Source organism: Schistocerca gregaria, chromosome 9 (assembly GCF_023897955.1).
Source record: "Schistocerca gregaria isolate iqSchGreg1 chromosome 9, iqSchGreg1.2, whole genome shotgun sequence".
NCBI lineage: Eukaryota > Metazoa > Arthropoda > Insecta > Orthoptera > Acrididae > Schistocerca > Schistocerca gregaria.
In genome coordinates, this window is record NC_064928.1 from 202,467,575 (window position 1) to 202,488,109 (window position 20,535).

Here is a 20,535-nt window from a genome sequence, read left to right on the forward strand (position 1 = left end):
CTTGGTGGGAGTCCAAGGTCGTTGGTGGGAGACTGGTACGACTTCATGGGTCCCCTGATTGGACCAAATCCATCGTCAAACCTTCAGCAGCGGCAGTAGCCACCGATTTCGATGCTGTTGCTTTAGGTTCCATTCCAAGACTTTTTGCTGACTTTCTCTGTTTGTATTGAAACATGACTAGGCCCATGAATGAGTGTACAAGTTGGTGCTGAAGGAACATTGGTCCACCAACGTCTGCTGAGAAGTTTGTGTAACTGGGTCACTGGCATGCGCAATCCGCCTTTTGGCGTGAGCAGCAACAGATCAGGTGTTGGCAGCGGAAATTGCAGCGTTCGTCTATGTTGACACAGTAACTTTAATTGTAGACTGTTTCGCAGCAAATGCAAATGAGGTAACGAAGCGGAGGCAGCACGACTTTAAATAGCGTCTTCACTTCTGCGTGAAACGTGCGTCATGTAAATTTACTTTCCTGGATCTTTTCTTCATCCCAGTAGGTGCGACTCTCTCTGCTTGAAACTGGATGTGAGTTAGAGAAATTAACACATACTAGTGGAGACGCACATTCCACACCTGGTGCACGCGCGGCTTGACCGCAGCTCCCACAAGTAGCACAGCCGTTGCACGCAACTGTAGTGTGACAGTTTGGCACTTGCAACATCGCCATGGATTCGAAAAAGAAAGCTAACTGTTGAGTGTATTAATTTGGTATGTCTGGTGTATTAAAGTTTAAAATGAAAGCTTCCATGCACTCTCTTCATCACTGGTTTCAGTCCTTTAACGCTTTCGTCTGCCCATTCCTTTTGCAAGACACTGATGTCCTCATCAATGAGACACCATCCGAAGGCTGGAATTTAATGTTTTATGCAATTCAACTACAATTAGGTATTGGCCTAAAGTTGTTGTTTTAAGAAGTTTCTGTACTTGCCCACAGGTGGCATTTTCAATCAACAGTGTACCACTACAAAGCCTTTTTACTCACACAAGAAGATCTTCATCAGTAAGTTCGTCTTATTTATGAGTTTTGATGACTGCGTCAGTGGCCTCTAATTCCTCAAGTACAGCTGTAATTTACTCAGCTATTTGTAACCTCTGTGTGTAGAAAATCATTTCTCTGATCTGTAATTGAAAAATTAAGTAAGGTCTTCCAGAACTGCGACATTCTTTTTGTGAAAAACTAAATACCGTAAGAAATAGAAAAGTCGTAACAGAATATTATGATACAATGTACTTATGGGGCCGGTCCAATACTTCAAAAGCATTCGTGTTAAGACACATGGTCAAATATAATTCGGAAACGAACAAACTTTTAAATGGTTCAAATGGCTCTGAGCACTGGGCCTTATCATCTGTCATCAGTCCCCTAGTACTCAGAACTACTTAAACCTAACTAACCTAAGGACAGCACACACATCCATGCCTGAGGAAGGATTCGAACCTGCGACCGTAGCGGTCGCGCTGTTTCAAACTGAAGCGCCTAGAACCGCTCGGTCACAGCGGCCGGCTCAAACTTTTAAAGCAAAACTCTTCATTAGCACCAAATATTCGATTCGAGTTCTTGTCTTTGACTGCACGGGTCATGTCACGTTGCAGAATGAACATGAACTGGGCAGCTCCATACGTTTCATCAACAAATCGGATTTATAAATCATACACTCCCATGTTACAGGTCAACTAGGATCAAGAAAAAAAATCCAAGTGTATCTCAAATTATAGCATTGAAGATTATTCACGTAACTGAACTCAACATATTTCAACACTTGGAACAAATTATTGAAATTTATTTTCAATATCCCCCCCCCCCATGAACCATGGAGCTTGCCGTCTGTGGGGAGGCTTGCGTGCCTCAACGATACAGATAGCCTTACCGTAGGTGCAACCACAACAGAGGGGTATCTGCTGAGAGGCCAGACAAACGTGTGGTTCCTGAAGAGGGGCAGCAGCCTTTTCAGAAGTTGCAGGCGCAACAATCTGGATGATTGACTGATCTGCCCCTGTAACACTAACCAAAACGGCCTTGCTGTGCTGGTACTGCGAACGGCTGAAAGCAAGGGGAAACTACAGCCTTAATTTTTCCCGAGGGCATGCAGCTTTACTGTATGATTAAATGATGATGGCGTCCTCTTGGATAAAATATTCCGGAGGTAAAATAGTCTCCCATTCGGATCTCCGGGCGGGGACTACACAAGAGGATGTCGTTATCAGGAGAAAGAAAACTGACGTTCTACGGATCGGAGCGTGGAATGTCAGATCCCTTAATCGGGCAGGTAGGTTAGAAAATTTAAAAAGGGAAATGGATAGGTTAAAGTTAAGTATAGTGGGAATTAGTGAGGTTCGGTGGCAGGAGGAACAAGACTTTTGGTCAGGTGAATACAGGGTTATAAATACAAAATCAAATAGGGGTAATGCAGGAGTAGGTTTAATACTGAATAAAAAAATAGGAGTGCGGGTAAGCTACTACAAACAGCGTAGTGGACGCATTATTGTGGCCAAGATAGACACGAAGCCAACGCCTACTACAGTAGTACAAGTTTATATCCCAACTAGCTCTGCAGATGATGAATAAGTTGATGAAATGTATGATGAGATAACAGAAATTATTCAGATAGTGAAGGCAGATGAAAATTTAATAGTCATGGGTGACTGGAATTCGACAGTAGGAAAAGGAAGAGAAGGAAACGTAGTAGGTGAATATGGATTGGGGCTAAGAAATGCAAGAGGCAGCCGCCTGGTAGAATTTTGCACAGAGCATAACTTAATCATAGCTAACACATGGTTCAAGAATCACGAAAGAAGGTTGTATACATGCAAGAACCCTGGAGATACTAGAAGGTTTCAGATAGATTATATAATGGTAAGACAGAGATTTATGAACCAGATTTTAAATTGTAAAACATTTCCAGGGGCAGATGTGGACTCTAACCACAATATATTGGTTATGAAACGTAGATTAAAACTAAAGAAACTGCAAAAAGGTGGGAATTTAAGGAAATGGGACTGGATAAACTGAAAGAACCAGTGGTTGTACAGAGTTTGAAGGAGAGCATAAGGGACCAATTGACAGTAATGGGGCAAATAAATACAGTAGTAGAAGAATGGGTAGCTTTGAGGGATGAAGTAGTGAAGGGAGCAGATGATCAAGTAGGTAAAAATACGAGGGCTAGTAGAAATCCTTGAGTAACAGAAGAGATACTGAATTTAATTGATGAAAGGAGAAAATACAAAATATGCAGCAAGTGAAGCAGGCGAAATGGCTAAGCAGTGATGACTAGAGGGCAAATGTAAGGATGTAGAGGCTTATCTCATGAGGGGTAAGATAGATACTGCCTACAGTAAAATTAAAGAGACCTTTGGAGAAATGAGAACCACATGCATGAATATCAGGAGCTCAGATGGAAACCCAGTTCTAAGCAAAGACGAGAAAACAAAAAGGTTGAAGGAGTATATAGAGGGTCTATACAAGGGCGATGTTCTTGAGGACAATATTATGGAAATGGAAGAGGATGTAGATGAAGATGAAATGGGAGATACGATACTGCGTGAAGAGTGTGACAAAGCACTGAAAGACCAAAGTCGAAACAAGGCCCCGGGAGTAGACAACATTCCATTAGAACTTCTGACAGTCTTGGGAGAGCCAGTCCTGACAAAACATTACCATTTGGTGAGCAAGATGTAAGAGACAGACGAAATTCCTCAGACTTTAAGAATATAACAATTTCAATGACAAAGAGAGCAGGTGTTGACAGATGTGAAAATTACCGAACTATCAGTTAAATAAGTCACCTACGTTTCTAGCATATGTAGACGTAGAGAAAGCTTCTGACAATGTTTACTGGAATACTCTATTTCAAATACTGAAGATGGCAGGGGTAAAATACAGGGAGCGAAAGGCTATTTACAATTTGTACAGAAAGCAGATGGCAGTTATAAGAGTCGAGGGACATGAAAGGGAAGCAGTGGTTGGGGAGGGAGTGAGACAGGGTTGTAGGCTCTCCCCGATATTATTCAGTCTGTATATTGAGCAAGCAGTAAAGGAATCAAAAGAAAAGTTCGGAGTAGGTATTAAAATCCTTGGAGAAGAAATTAAAAATTTGAGGTTCGCCGATGACATTGTAATTCTGTCAGAGACAGCAAAGGACTTGGAAGAGCAGTTGAACGGAATGGACAGTGTCTCGAAAGGAGGATATAAGATGAACATCAACAGAAGCAAAACAAGGATAATGGAATGTAGTCGAATTAAGTCGGGTGTTGCTGAGCGAATTAGATTAGTAAATGAGATGCTTAAAGTAGTAAAGGAGTTTTGCTATTTGGAGAGCGAAATAACTGATGATGGTCGAAGTAGAGAGGATATAAGGTGTAGACTGGCAATGGCAAGGAAACCGTTTCTAAAGATGAGAAATTTGTTAACATCGCGTACAGATTTAAGTGTCAGGAAGTCGTTTCTGAAAGTATTTGTATGGAGTGTAGCCATGTGTGGAAGTGAAACATGGACGATAAATAGGTTACACAAAAAGAGAATAGAAGCTTTGGAAATGTGGTGCTACAGAAGAATGCTGAAGATTAGATGGGTAGATCACATAACTAATGAGGAGGTATTGAATAGAATTGGGGAGAAGAGGAGTTTTTGGCACAACTTGACCAGAAGAAGGGACCGTTTGGTATGACGTGTTCTGAGGCATCAAGGGATCACCAATTTAGTTGTGGAGGGCAGCCTGGAGGGTATAGGGAGACCAAGAGATGAATACACTAAGCAGATTCAGAAGTATGTAGGCTGCAGTAGGTATTGGGAGATGAAGAAGCAGTATAGAGTAGCATGGAGAGTTGCATCAAACCAGTCTCAGGACTGAAGACCACAACAACAACAACATTTATTTATTATTAGTGTTACAATTTTAATTGTAATGAGTTAACTAAATGTAACATAATAATGTTAATTCACTACTTCGCACACCCTCTTTGCTCTGACTACTTAATGTCTTGCCATGCCTGAAGCTTTATATGCTCCCACTGTTAACCAGTTTTGGTTACCACTACTTTCTTATGAAGTAGACATTTTTATAAGTCATGGTTAAGGGTTTTAAATAAGCCTTCCATTATGCTACTCACTGGCTGTTTATTGTTTCTTCAAGAACGGGTAAGGACATTTGCATTGGACTGAAATGATAAAATAGCATGGAGAATTACATCACACTAATCCTTCGACTGTGGGACGTGATTTGTGTTAGATTCAGTAACATTATTAATTTCTGTATTGTTCATTTTTTTTAAGTTTCTTCATCAAACTTCCCTAAAATGTCCATGTTTTTTCCACTCTCCTTTTACCACATATTCATCCAATGCCTCTCCCCTGCCACATATACGGATCTAGATTCCAGAGTTTAATCAAAAACCATAGGTGTCACAATGGGCAAGTAATTATTATTACAGAGCTGATGTGACAAGTGAGTTACATGCTGAAACAATTATGAGCACAGATGTGAGGACTAATTTAATCAATGCCATCTATCCAACTACCAAGCCAGCTGGTTAGTACACCTTACAAACCGAAAATCTTCACTATGTTAGTGGAATGCATCGACATTACAGTTCAGTTTCATTGTGATTTCTTGATTGCCTTTTATGTTAATATCTTACGTATGAAAAAGGCCACTAAAATTTTTCCATATTTCTGTTTCAGTTACTGATATAGTGACGACTGCATACTTTATATATTATATTATCGAGGCTGTCTGTAACATAATTCTCCTCCATGGAATCGTCAAGGTACAGTGTCTACAGCAATACATTATATTCGTCAGAAACCGATTTCTATTTAACTTTTTGAGAATTTTGTTCCTTTCTTGTTTTTTACAATGAGATAAAGTTATTGTATGTCTCTATGTTATTATTATAAATGCTAACTCTACAGTACTACCAGGACTATATCGATTCTGGCCCAGTTATTTACGACCTGTCATCCTTATCTCTGACTGTCAATGATTCATGATACCCTCTCTCCATACTCTCTGACATGCACCATTCTCCTCCTGCATCCGTTTAAAACAGTTGTCTAATTTACAAATATAATACACTTATCCTTATCAGTGACTTAATTAAGATATTTTCCCCAGTACGTCAGACACAAGATGGCGCCCATTCTAATGTCACAATCGAACATAATTCATTTACATTAAGTATAAAGTAGTATAAAATTCAAAACTATTTTCTTGTTAAAACGATCATTATATTTTGTTATTATCTTATTTAAACACTGTAACTTTGAGCATTGTTAAACAACAGCCACAGACTTATTATTTACATCAATATGCAAAATATAGAGGACAGCCATGGCAAGTAGCTCACCATCTATTTGTGCTTGCACGCGATGTGTGTGTGTGTGGGTGGGTTTGGGTGTGTGAGCGGACGAGGGGGGGGGGGGGGGGGGGCAGGTGGTTCATTTGTGGTAGGTTGTCGTGTGTGTAACACAATCAGAATTAAAAGCGGCGTAGAAAATTTACTTAATGTGTAAAGCAGCAGTATCTGTTCATTTTTAAACAAGGAATATTCCTGCCACAAAACAATTACACTTAGTAATTGTTAGGTTCATTTTTTATACAAAGTACACTCTTGCGATGTAACAGTTACACTGTGTAGGTGTAAGGTTCATTTTTGAAATATAATATACTCTTGCTACATAAAAATTACTTTGGAGTTACAGGTTTGATTTTTTAAACAAATTACATTGATAGTTCCTGGTTATAAGTTTCATGTTTGATAATTACAACAGCCCCCACACATATGTGTAGCAGTATATAAGGGTAGTATCTAAGTATCTCTCACGCAGGGAAGTTTAACTAAAACAAAAATAATGCATTTGGTGGGCTTGGTCCCACAAAACATCGGTGGCTGCTTAAGGTAATTCAGAGGTTAACAATCCTGCACAGCACTCCAGTCATTTTAGATACTGTCACACATCTGCGTCACACACACAATGCCAGTGACACACTGTCTCAGCTCCATTACCACAGAAGCGCCATCAGCCATGATTTAGCACCCTGTATTTTTTGCTTCCATATATGATGAGTCACGGACCAGATACCGAAGATTATCACACACTTTTCACACTTCAAGATGAGATTCTGAAAATTCAATTTTCTGCCTCGTTATGAAGTCTGGAGTTCGGTTCACATTTGTTGTCGAACGTTTTAAATTATTAAACACAGAATCCATCTGTTCTACTTGTTGTATGTCCTCTCATGAGTAGTGCATCGTATAATAACTTCCTGCACTTAAGAGGACGATAACCATGCATTGCTTGGAAAGTATCGTGCTCTAAACAACATCTACACATATACATAAAGGGCAAAATACCACGAGTATCCTCTACAACAGTGTTTAGACCACTCTCTGGGAGGGTCAAATACTTCAATTTGGAACTTAGAATATGGAGAAAATCTACTAAAGAGACTGCCAAGAGTACACTTTTAGGGTGTTGGTGCATCTTATGGAATCCTAGCCAGAACGGACTGACAGTTCTTCAGAGAAGGACATTACCAGTTTAGCTCCCCATCCATACCTAATCCATACTTGTGCTATGTCTGCTATTCGCAATAGATAACACTGTATATTCCCTAAGCTTTTCCGAGACAATGTTATTGTCTGCAGGAAGATTACAAGATTTCTTTGTGAACTTATCATTTCTGACGTTTCTGAGAACGCTTGCTGTTACAGCGTGATTACCTGTAAATACCACATTAATGCAACACATGCTTAAAATGATGTCCGTCAACCTCAGTGCATTTGGCAATACGTGTAACGACATTCCTCTCAACAGCGAGTAGTTCGCCTTCCGTAATGTTCGCACATGCATTGACAATGTGCTGACACAATTGTCAAGTGCTGTCGGTGGATCACGATATCAAATCCGGGGACGTCAGGGCCATGGTATGATGCTCTGACGACCAACCCACCTGTCATGAAATACGCTATTCAATACCTCTTCAACCGCACGCTAACTATATGCCGGACATCCATCACATTGAAAGTACATCGCCATTCTGTCATGCAGTGAAACATCTTGTAGTAACATCGGTAGAACATTTCGTAGGAAATCAGCATACATTGAACCATTTAGATTGCCATCGATAAAATGGGGGCCAATTATCCTTCCTCCCATAATGCCGCACTATACATTAACCCGCCAAGGTCGCTGATGTTCCACTTGTCGCAGCCGTCGTGGGTTTTCCGTTGCCCAATAGTGCATATTATGCCGGTTCCCGTTACCGCTGTTGGCAAATGACGCTTCGTCGCTAAACAGAACACGTGCAAAAAATCTGTCATCGTCCCGTAATTTCTCTTGTGCTCAGTGCCAGAACTGTACACAGCGTTCAAAGTTGTCGCCATGCAATTCCTGGTGCATAGAAATATGGTACGGGTGCAATCGATGTTGATATAGCATTCTCAACACCAACGTTTTTGAGTTTGCCGATTCTCAGGGAATTTGTCTGCTACTTATGTGCGGATCAGCCGCGACAGCAGCTAAAACTCCTACTTGGGCACCATCATTCGTTGCAGGTCTTGGTTGACGTTTCACATGTGGCTCAACACTTCCTGTTTCCTTAAATAACGTAACCATCAGGCGAACGGTCCGGACACTTGGATGATGTCGCCCAGGATACCGAACAGCATACATAGCACACGCCTGTAGGGCATTTTGCTCACAATAGCCATACATCGACACGATATCGACCTTTTCCGCAATTGGTAAACGGTCCATTTTAACACAGATAATGTATCACGAAGCAAATGCCGCCCTGCACTTGCGGAATGTTACGTGATACCACGTACTTATACGTTTGTGACTATTACAGCGCCATCTATCAGAAAGCGAAAAAATGGTCCAACTAAAACATCATATTTCTTTACATACTATACGAATATTTAAAAATATGGGGGTTGCTATTTATAAAAAAAAACAGTTGACATCCGTTTGACCTATGGCAGCGCCATCTAGCAGACCAACCATAGCGCCATCTGGTTTCCCCCTTCAAGCTAGAAAAGTTTCGTTCTTTGTAGTATTTTCGTTTGATGCTTATTTTGTAAGATATTTGGCCCGGTCACTATCAATGGACCACCCTGTATAGCCCAACTGTTTTTGGGATGTACTGTCTTGCAGTTTATGCAATAAAATTTCTCTGTGAGGTACATCTTTCTTGTGGCATCTATTACTAGTGTTCGTTTAGCATCTCTGTAACGCTCTCGTGCTGACTAAACGATCACGTGCATGCTGCTCTGTGTCGAGTCTTGTATTCCTCTTCTATCAATGTGACCTATTAAAGATGCAACACTAGCGAGCTTTACTCAAAAATCGGTTGAAGAAGTTGAAACGTCCCCTTAGAAACATTAATGAATGACAGTGCTGATAAACGTCTTACTTTATTTGCTTTTCAAACAGCTGAGGAAAACTGAACGTACTCAGACATTACTCTTTTCACGTATTTTGATCAACATTAAACTGACACACAATATTTTTAGCGCAACGCAATCTGACTTTCAAAAATCCCTACAAAAGAATGGCCCTGACTAACAATAACCTATACGTTTCATGACTCACTTACCTCACAAAAATCTTCGTTCCTCGAACTACTGCAATACAGGGAGCGCCAATACTGCCAGCTAAATAAAAGATTTTAACTACTGAAGGGACTAACTACTGATAGGCACAGTTGGCAAATGAAAGATTTCAATAAAGAACAAACAATGTATTTATCTTAATAGTGTTCAAAAGCCATATCAGTTCATGACATCCAGTCTTACAAATTTACTGTCTCTGATGGACACACGTCCAGATCATCTGCTCTCAGAACTCCGCCATCTCTCTCCCCACAGCCACCACTGCTGGCGGCTCACCTCCAACTGCGCAATGCTACGCGGTGTTAACATCCAGCTGCCCAACACTACAACAGCGACTATTGTAACAATGCCGACCAGCCTCAAACTGCACATGGCACAGTCAGTGATTTTCATGCAGAGCGCTACGTGGCGTTACCAACATAAAAACCTGAACATGCTACTTACATAGCCCCCATGCTCCCCACAAAAAATTTTACAAATTGTTTTGGGCAGTGGCCAACACAGAATTGAAAAAAATTACAGTAACAAAGATATCAAATTCACACACTTATTGATACAATGTTGGTCAAAAGCTCCCCACAAAAAATTTTACAAATTGTTTTGGGCAGTGGCCAACACAGAATTGAAAAAATTACAGTAACAAAGATATCAAATTCACACACTTATTGATACAATGTTGGTCAAAAGCTCCCCACAAAAAATTTTACAAATTGTTTTGGGCAGTGGCCAACACAGAATTGAAAAAATTACAGTAACAAAGATATCAAATTCACACACTTATTGATACAATGTTGGTCAAAAGCTTCTCACAGTCCATAAAGACAGTCCTGATCATACTTCACAGTAAAATTGCAGTGCTTTTTTTTCAAAGTCTGAGCAGTAAAAGATAATGCACACAGAAGTAGTGGGTTTCCATGTAGTCTTGAACAAGTAGTGTTGTCCTTCCAACGGGAAGACAGTGCTGACTCTTGACATGCTGACAGGTAATGGGCCACAACAGAGCAAACCCACAGCAGAGTCAGTCGAAGTTTTGAAGAATATTGGTGGGTAGATCATCACAGAGCAGACCCACTGTAGTCCTGGTAGAGATCATGGTATTGGTGGGTCACCAGAGTTACAGACCCACTGAAGTCCTTGTAGAAATAATAGTATTGGTGGCCATCAAAGGTGCAGACCCACTGCAGTCCTTGTAGAGACGGTCAGCAGCCATCTGTTGCAACTGTGCAAGAGCACAATCACCATCGACGAGTCTTGCAGACAATACAGCAAGTCCATAAACCACCACTTGTGCACTCACAAAGTTTTTGGAATTGTCCTTAGAACCAGCAATAGCAAGTCCATAAATCACCACTTGTGCACTCACAAAGTTTTTGTAATTGTCCTTAGAACCAGCAATGCTGTTAACCAGTCCCTTGCTGAATTATCAACACACGTCAAACACTAACAGTCCCAACTTCTCATGTATTGTGCATATACTATGACCAACAGAAACATGTGCAGTGAAATGTAACTTAATTTGAAGAACTGGTGTCTATGCAATTATAAATTTCAAAACATAAGAATACGATTACAAAGGTACAAAATACATCATTAAAGAACATAACAATACAGATAACATTTGTAGTAATAGGGGCCTTACAAAAGAATAGAAATAAACATAAACATCAGTGTTACAGGAATTATGACATAAGTAAATACACAAAAGGTCTGAATAACTTTCGAACATCAACTTCACACGTGACCACTAAAACAAAACAGAATAAATAATGTCTAAACATCTTTACAAAGTAAATAACACATTATAAATGCAAATTATATTTGAGGATAACAGTGTTCCTCATCATAATGAATGTAGCTGAGTATTAGAAAAATTCTACAACGTAAGTCTTATCAGATAAACACATAAAGACAGGAAGAACACAAATACATAAGGTACACAGACACATCGTGGAATGACACAAAAGGATAGGATAGGGTTTGTTTTCAGTGTGACATTTGGTACTGCAGTCCTACCCAGAACTTAATTTCATAGATGTTTCCTCTTATTTCACTTTTTTTATACCTTGTCAATGCATTACTTCCAATTCATCACAACTCATTCTCTTATATAGCCTAACCCCCTCTTAAGCAAACTTACATCTACTGAGCTCAGATGCTAAACTAAGGGACGAGGCAATGAACCACCACAAAGTAATTAATAATGTATTTACCTTAATAGCGTTCAAAAGCCTATATCAAGTCATGACATCCAGTCTTACAAATTTACTGTCACTGGTGGACACACATCCAGATCATCCGCTCTCAAAACTCCGCCATCTCTCTCCCCACATCCACCACTGCTGGCGGCTCACCTCCAACTGCGCAACACTACGCGATGTTAACAGCTAACTGCCCAACACTACAATAGCTAATACTTCAACAATGCCAACCAGCCACAGACTGCACATGGCATAGTCAGTGATTTTCATACAGAGCGCTACGTGGCGGTACCAACATAAAAACCTGAACAGCCTACTTACAAAGTGTCATTTCTTTATGGGTGAGTTACATTTCCTTAAGAATCTTACAATGAATACGAAGCTGGCGTCTGATTTTCCTACATTTTGTATGTGGTCAGACAACAGATTCCTGCGATAATCTGTTGTCTCCTGGTGTTGATACAGGGTGGCAATTGTTGAACTACACTCCTGGAAATTGAAATAAGAACACCGTGAATTCATTGTCCCAGGAAGGGGAAACTTTATTGACACATTCCTGGGGTCAGATACATCACATGATCACACTGACAGAACCACAGGCACATAGACACAGGCAACAGAGCATGCACAATGTCGGCACTAGTACAGTGTATATCCACCTTTCGCAGCAATGCAGGCTGCTATTCTCCCACGGAGACAATCGTAGAGATGCTGGATGTAGTCCTGTGGAACGGCTTGCCATGCCATTTCCACCTGGCGCCTCAGTTGGACCAGCGTTCGTGCTGGACGTGCAGACCGCGTGAGGTGACGCTTCATCCAGTCCCAAAGATGCTCAATGGGGGACAGATCCGGAGATCTTGCTGGCCAGGGTAGTTGACTTACACCTTCTAGAGCACGTTCGGTGGCACGGGATACATGCGGACGTGCATTGTCCTGTTGAAACAGCAAGTTCCCTTGCCGGTCTAGGAATGGTAGAACGATGGGTTCGATGACGGTTTGGATGTACCGTGCACTATTCAGTGTCCCCTCGACGATCACCAGAGGTGTACGGCCAGTGTAGGAGATCGCTCCCCACACCATGATGCCGGGTGTTGGCCCTGTGTGCCTTGGTCGTATGCAGTCCTGATTGTGGCGCTCACCTGCACAGCGCCAAACACGCCTACGACCATCATTGGCACCAAGGCAGAAGCGACTCTCATCGCTGAAGACGACACGTCTCCATTCGTCCCTCCATTCACGCCTGTCGCGACACCACTGGAGGCGGGCTGCACGATGTTGGGGCGTGAGCGGAAGACGGCCTAACGGTGTGCAGGACCGTAGCCCAGCTTCATGGAGACGGTTGCGAATGGTCCTCGCCGATACCCCAGGAGCAACACTGTCCCTAATTTGCTGGGAAGTGGCGGTGCGGTCCCCTACGGCACTGCGTAGGATCCTACGGTCTTGGCGTGCATCCGTGCGTCGCTGCTGTCCGGTCCCAGGTCGACGGGCACGTGCACCTTCCGCCGACCACTGGCGACAACATCGATGTACTGTGGAGACCTCACGCCCCACGTGTTGAGCAATTCGGTGGTACGTCCACCCGGCCTCCCGCATGCTCACTATACGCCCTCGCTCAAAGTCCGTCAACTGCACATACGGTTCACATCCACACTGTCGCGGCATGCTACCAGTGTTAAAGACTGCGATGGAGCTCCGTATGCCACGGCAAACTGGCTGACACTGACGGCGGCGGTGCACAAATGCTGCGCAGCTGGCGCCATTCGACGGCCAACACCGCGGTTCCTGGTGTGTCCTCTGTGCCGTGCGTGTGATCATTGCTTGTACAACCCTATCGCAGTGTCCGGAGCAAGTATGGTGGGTCTGACACACCGGTTTCAATGTGTTCTTTTTTTCCATTTCCAGGAGTGTATATGAAAAGAAACGTAGATTAGTTAGAAACTACGGCGTGCACACACTTTAATTCAACACGTAGATGTCACTACAGATATTCGGATTTAAGTTATGACTCGTTCGATATACATGCCGTCATTGGCGATGATGTGGCGCAGACGAATAGCGAAATTTTGCGTAAACTGCTAAAGTGTCGGAACATCGATGCTGTGGATGACCTCCTGAATGGCTGTTTTCAGCTCAGTAATGGTTTTGGGGTTGTTGCTGTACACCTTGTCTTTATAGCACCACAGAAAGGAGTCGCCCGTGTTCAGATCTGGAGAATATGGAGGCCAATCGAGCCCCATGCCAGTGTCCTCTGGGTACAACAGAGCCTGAAGGCGGTTCCCAAAGTGCTCCTCCAGGACATCAAACACTCTCCTGCTTCTATGGGGTCGAGCTCCGTGTTGCATGAACCGTATCTTGTCGAGATCAGGGTCACTTTGGATAATGGGGGTGAATTCATCTTCGAAAACCTTGACGTACCGTTTGGTAGCGACCGTACCATCAATGAATATCGCACCGATTATTTCGTGAATATACACCGCACACGAGACAGTCACCCGCTGAGGATGAAGAGACTTCTCGATCGCGAAATGAGGATTCTCAGTCCCCCACATGCGCCCATTTTGCGTATTGACGGACGCATACAAATGAAAGTGGGTTTCGTGGCCAAACCATACCATTCATGCGCATACTCTTTTCCATCAAGCATCGCGGCCAATCGTGCAGTTTGAATGTCGTATCGCAAACCGTTCAGGAGCTATAATGAATTTATTTCATATAGTTCAATAACTGTCACTGTTCCTTCTTACAGAAAACGACATCATTTGCATCGAACCTCATGGAGCTTGAGATGTTATCAATTATATTGGTATGGCTGCATTTCGGATCTGGCATACCAAATCAATCATGCAACATTTTATCGGTTGTGTCAATATGTGAGCCATGCGCATTTTTATTGCTATAGATCAATTAAGCTACACCAGAACCAGCACGTGTGTCTTGTACTTGAAATATTATCGATTTTGACAAATAATCATAGGACAATTTTATTTTCACACAGGATCTTTTATTCATTCTTAGAGATCTGTAATCATAATTGCGTATTAGGGCAAGCTACCTTCGAGTGTTCCATACACACACTGTTACCGTCTGCACAAAATACTCACTTAGGGAGGAAATTTAGTGCTGTGTATTTATTAAAGTGACAGCACTTCCCACTTACTATGTACCTTAGCAGCTATTTTGCCTCCATGGGCTATAAAGTGATAATAGCTACTGCAAAGCTATATGAACCTGTGGTGTTTTCTCTGTGATTGGAACTGTTCTTTATGATTGGAACTCTTACTTGATACCGCCATCTACGACCTTGTCAAATGCAATAGCATCAACCACAAAATAACTCATCACTAATGCGTGGTTCATGGCTGTAGCCTAGCAGCTATTCTTCATACTTTTGCAGTAAAGCCATACATACTCCAAAGCCCCAATCAGTTTGCATCGTTTTTGATCATTGTAATCTGGTGATCAGACCTCTGTAATCAGCTGTACGCATTATGACAAGCAAAGTGTGTGTTTTTTGCATCCATAGTGTTGCTATACACACTAAAACATCCACTTCTGGAGAAATTTAGTGATGTGTACTTGTTCAAGTACCAACTCTGGTTTCTTCTGAATGCAATATGTCCCTCCCTAACGAACATTATGTCCCACCCGGAACACTGCACTGAACAAACGAAGTAAAAAAAAAAACAAAGGTAATGCCAAGCAATTATTACAGTTAGAAATCATTCTAGCATCGGGGAGGGGGGGGGGGAGGGGAAGGGGGTCACTGTGCTGTATAGATGGTTGTGGTGCTTTTAGCAGAACCAAGACGATATTTTTTTAATAAATAGTAACAGATAGCTCAGGTGTGCAAATAACTATATTGACTTTGGTATAAGACCAAATTTTTTTCACACTCAGAGATCTGCAAACATTGCTGTGTTTAATGTGAAGCTGCCTGCATGTGTTTTGTGTATATACTCTTACTCTCTACCCCCACACAACCACATAGGAGGAAATTCAATTTTTTATATTTATTGATGTATATATTAAAAGCATAATAAAATGTCTTAAAAATTCGCTGCGGTTCTATACAGCCTCATAAATTTAGATGGTATAACCAAAACTAGCTACATGATCGCGTGACAGGAGGTGTTAACATCTTGGATCTTTGGGGTATATAAACTGCAACTGATAAATATTTGGTGGTAGCGAAAGGTGTCAATGAGTCTCAGTCTAACGTGCTAAATATACATCAGCTATTAGAGAAGAAGACAAACTAATGAATATTTTGGCTTGTGGTTGGAATTCGAAAACTTGGAAATCTTGTTACTGACATTGGTACATGAATTACACCGAAAATGACATGCTCATTAGCAAGTAAAATTTAATTTGGTTACACCTGTGACACAACCGTTTCATGACTATGTTATGGTAGTTACAATCCATGATCAAAGGGACTGTCAGGAGTAATTAAAAACAGGCAGTTCTGTAATGTTAAAGAAGGAAATTTGCTGTGCTTTTAACAATTATTCACACGTTACATTTTCCATGTTCATCTTTGAGAAACATAGAGCCAAATATGATTTCTTCTATGCTGAGAAAATAATTTGACAGCAAGAGGTATATAGTAAAATGAAACTATAAGGTTCCAGAGAGATTAGGGCGAATACCAAGTGGGCTGAGGCATAAATGGAAATGTGCATTAAGAAGGGAGGTATGCTAGGGTAGTCTGAGGAGTACAGCATAGGCAGTGTGCCAGGGTGACTGTAAACATCGAACCACGACTTCTGTTTGGAAGAAGGCTACAAATCGAACAGAGTTTTATTGCAGATAATGAAAACAGAAGTGGGATACACTATTAAACGTGGGCGAGCTCCAGTTGTAATGTATACAGGGTGGTCCATTGACCGTGACCGGGCCAAATATCTCACGAAATAAGCGTCCAACTAAAAAACTACAAAGAACGAAACTTGGCTAGCTTGAAGGGGAAAACCAGAAGGCGCTATGGTTGGCCCGCGACATGGCGCTGCCATAGGTCAAACGGATATCAACTGCGTTTTTAAAAATTGGAACCCTCATTTTTTATTACATATTCGTGTAGTACGTAAAGAAATGTGAGTGTTTTAGTTGGACCACTTTTTTCGCTTTGTGTTAGATGGCGCTGTAATAATCACAAACATATGGCTCACAATTTTAGACGAACAGTTGGTAACAGGTAGGTTTTTTAAATTATAATACAGAACGTAGGTACGTTTGAGCATTTTATTTCGGGTGTTCCAATGTGATACATGTACTTTTGTGATCTGTTACAGCATGATTACCTGTAAACACCACATTAATGCAATAAATGCTCAAAATGATGTCCATCAACCTCAATGCATTTGGCAATACGTGTAACGACATTTCTCTCAACAGCGAGTGGTTCGCCTTCCGTAATGTCCGCACATACACTGACAATGCGCTGACGCATGTCGCGAGGCGTTGTCGGTGGATCACGACAGCAAATATCCTTCAACTTTCCCCACAGAAAGAAACCTGGGAACGTCAGATCCGGTGAACGTGCGGGCCGTGGTATGGTGCTTCAACAACCAATCCACCTGTCATGAAATACGCTATTCAATACCGCTTCATCCGGACATCCATAATGTTGGCAGTACATCGCCATTCTGTCATGCAGTGAAACATCTTGTAGTAACACCGGTAGAACATTACGTAGGAAATCAGCATACCTTGCACCATTTAGCTTGCCATCGATAAAGGCCAATTATCCTTCCTCACATAATCCGGTACCATACATTAACCTGCCAACGTCTTTGATGTTCCACTTGTCGCAGCCATTTTGGATTTTCCGTTGCCCAATAGTGCATATTATGCCGGTTTACGTTACCACTGTTGGTGAATGACGCTTCGTCGCTGAATAGAAGGCGTGCAAAAAAGTTACCATCGTCCCGTAGTTTCTCTTGCGCCCAGTGACAGAACTGTACACGACGTTCAAAGTCGTCGCCATGTAATTCCTGGTGCATAGAAGTATGGTACGGGTGCAATCGATGTTGATGTAGAATTCTCAACACCAACGTTTTTGAGATTCCCGATTCTCTCGGAATTTGTCTGCTACTGAAGTACGGATTAGCCGCGACAGCAGCTAAGACACCTACTTGGGCATCATCATTCGTTGCAGGTCGTGGTTGACGTTTCACATGTGGCTGAACACTTCCTGTTTCCTTTAATAAAGTAACTATGCAGCGAACGGTCCGGACACTTGGATGATGTCGTCCAGGATACCGAGGAGCGGACAAATGGTCCTGTTGGGCAATGTATGCCTAGTATTGCCATGTATGCTGGAAGGTACTGCGTTCGGAAGGTTAAAATACAGACAGGGATGGGATATACTTGAGCATTATTAGATTTTTTGTATATCTTTTCACATGTAATACCGAGACCGTGCTTTGGATTTCATCTAATCTTTTCTGTTTGGTAAGTCAGATGTCAACATCGCTGACAATCTCTCTCTATTTAGTATACTCTTTGGAATATTCGCTTCCAAATTCGCCTCTTCCCATATTTTGCTATTAACTAGATTGTTCGCCGCTAATAATGAATTTGTTTCAGTTTGTACATGATTTGTCCCTGCTTTGGCGATGTCAGTTACAAGATGCTTTGCTGTTATATCTAAGCTGAATAGTATTTTCCTTACGACCACTGGGTGTAGGTAACCAACTGATTTTTTGGTTCTTTCTAGAGTAATTATGAAGAATGAAATTACAAAGAAATCAGACCATTAGCTGCTTACAGGCGTTGATAAATATCAACGGGGACAGTTCAAAAATGTGTGCCCCGACTGGGACTCGAACCCCACACCTCCTGCTCACACGGCAGACGCTCTATCCGACCGAGCGACCGAGGACACAGGCGGCAGTGCGTCTGCAGGGACTTATCTCTGGCACGCTCCCCGTGACACCCATACTTTCCAGCTTTCCGTCCACACACTACATTTGTAGTAAACCTGCCCTCCCTACTCATTACTCGCGGCAGTCAATCTACCGATTCCCGTAAGAGTTCGGACAATGTGAGTACATTTTGCAGCCATTTTCACTATTTTTCAATCGTGACTGTCTCAAGAAACATGTAAAGGTTTTTTTCAATTACCGCTACCATTCACAAACTTTGTCAGCTACTGCATTACTTATTTATTTAGCGCCATGTTTCGAGGTAATACCTCATCTTCAGGCTAAATGGCATTACAAAACAAACTTTACAATGAAGCCATACTGATGTTACGTAGTCTTTTCGTAAATGCTGTGGTCATCCTGTGGAAGAAGAGGGGACTCTGCTCCTTCATATTCAACTGTTGCCGAGTGGACAAATGAATATAAATTTGGTCGGGAGAGCTTAGACGATGATCCGCGCAGTGGTCTGCCAAATGTGTCACTACACCACAAATCATTGAAAAAGTCCACAAACTGCTCATGGAGGATCGCTGACTGAAAGTACGTGAAATTGCTCACGCTTGCCAGATGTCATCTGAAAGGGTACATCACATTTTAAATGAACAATTAGAAATGAAAACATTATCTGCAAGATGGGTGCCGTGAGTCTTGACGCCGGTTCAAAAACGCATGTGCCATCGTCATGGCAAAATTACACGAACTAAGATATGAATTGTTGCCACGCCCGTTTTATTCACCTGATATGACCCCGTCAGACTTCCATCTCTTCCCAAAACTGAAAATTTTTCTTGGTGGACGAAGATTTACTTGAAAGGAAGAATTGATAAACGGTGTTGACAATTATTTTGTAGACCAGGAGGAAACTCATTTTCCAGATGGGATCAAGGCACTGCAACATCGTTGGACTAAGTGCATTATTCTACAAGGAGACTACATTGATAAATAAAAAAAGCTTCAGTGATTTAAGTACTTTTTTTCTATTCTGTTGCGAGAACTTTTCAAACCACCCTCGTAACTGATAACAAGAGAACATATTTTGTTCAGGAAATCAGCCCTTATACATCGACAGCGTAATTGTTGCATTCCTTAAAACATAAACTTAATATCTAAACTGTGTTATTCTTACATTGAAAGAGAGTACGTCGTCTGAAAAATGAACAGTTACTGTTGGTTTAAGCACTGAACAAAGCATCTCTACACTTTTTCTAGTACTAATAATGTTACAAACACATACACACGCATACATATGATGAAAACACAAGCTGTCGGTTACATTTGTATGTAAGTAAGAAGTTTCTTACTCTTGTTTAACAATGCTCAAAGTTATAATCTTTCAATAATATAATAATGCAATAAAACAGAACAGCAACTGTTTCACCAAGAAAATTATTTTGCATTTTTTAATTTCTTACCGTTTTGTACTTAACATAAGTGGGCTAACATGGATTTTGATGTCACAGCGGCAGTCATGTCTAATCTGCCGTATTGTGTACTAAGTTATCTAAATTAAGTGAACGATAAGGATAAAGATGTCAGCAGTTAGTGGCACCCATGGTGGAATGCCATATTAAATCACAACATATCCTGGTAACAATACTAGGATAATATATTATCCTAACTGGATAATAAATTATGCTAAATGAGTCCAGAATACGAATAGCTGTCATAAATAAAGTCCCTTGTTATTGTTGTGATCTTCAGTCCTGAGACTGGTTTGATGGAGCTCTCCATGCTACTCTATCCTGTGGAAGCTTCTTCATCTCCTAGTACCTACTGCAACCTACATCCTTCTCAGTCTGCTT

The 20,535-nt window shown here is 41.5% G+C and overlaps 1 protein-coding gene across 1 annotated transcript in view; it reads left to right on the forward strand.

The window, feature by feature from the left end:
- The window catches only part of LOC126292063 (uncharacterized), an 86,851-nt gene that overhangs the window by 57,043 nt on the left and 9,273 nt on the right, over positions 1-20,535 (forward strand). Inside the window, exon 8 of the mRNA XM_049985867.1 lies at positions 5,675-5,760. Coding sequence (XP_049841824.1) covers positions 5,675-5,760 — 86 coding nt within the window. The remainder of the gene's footprint in view (positions 1-5,674; positions 5,761-20,535) is intronic.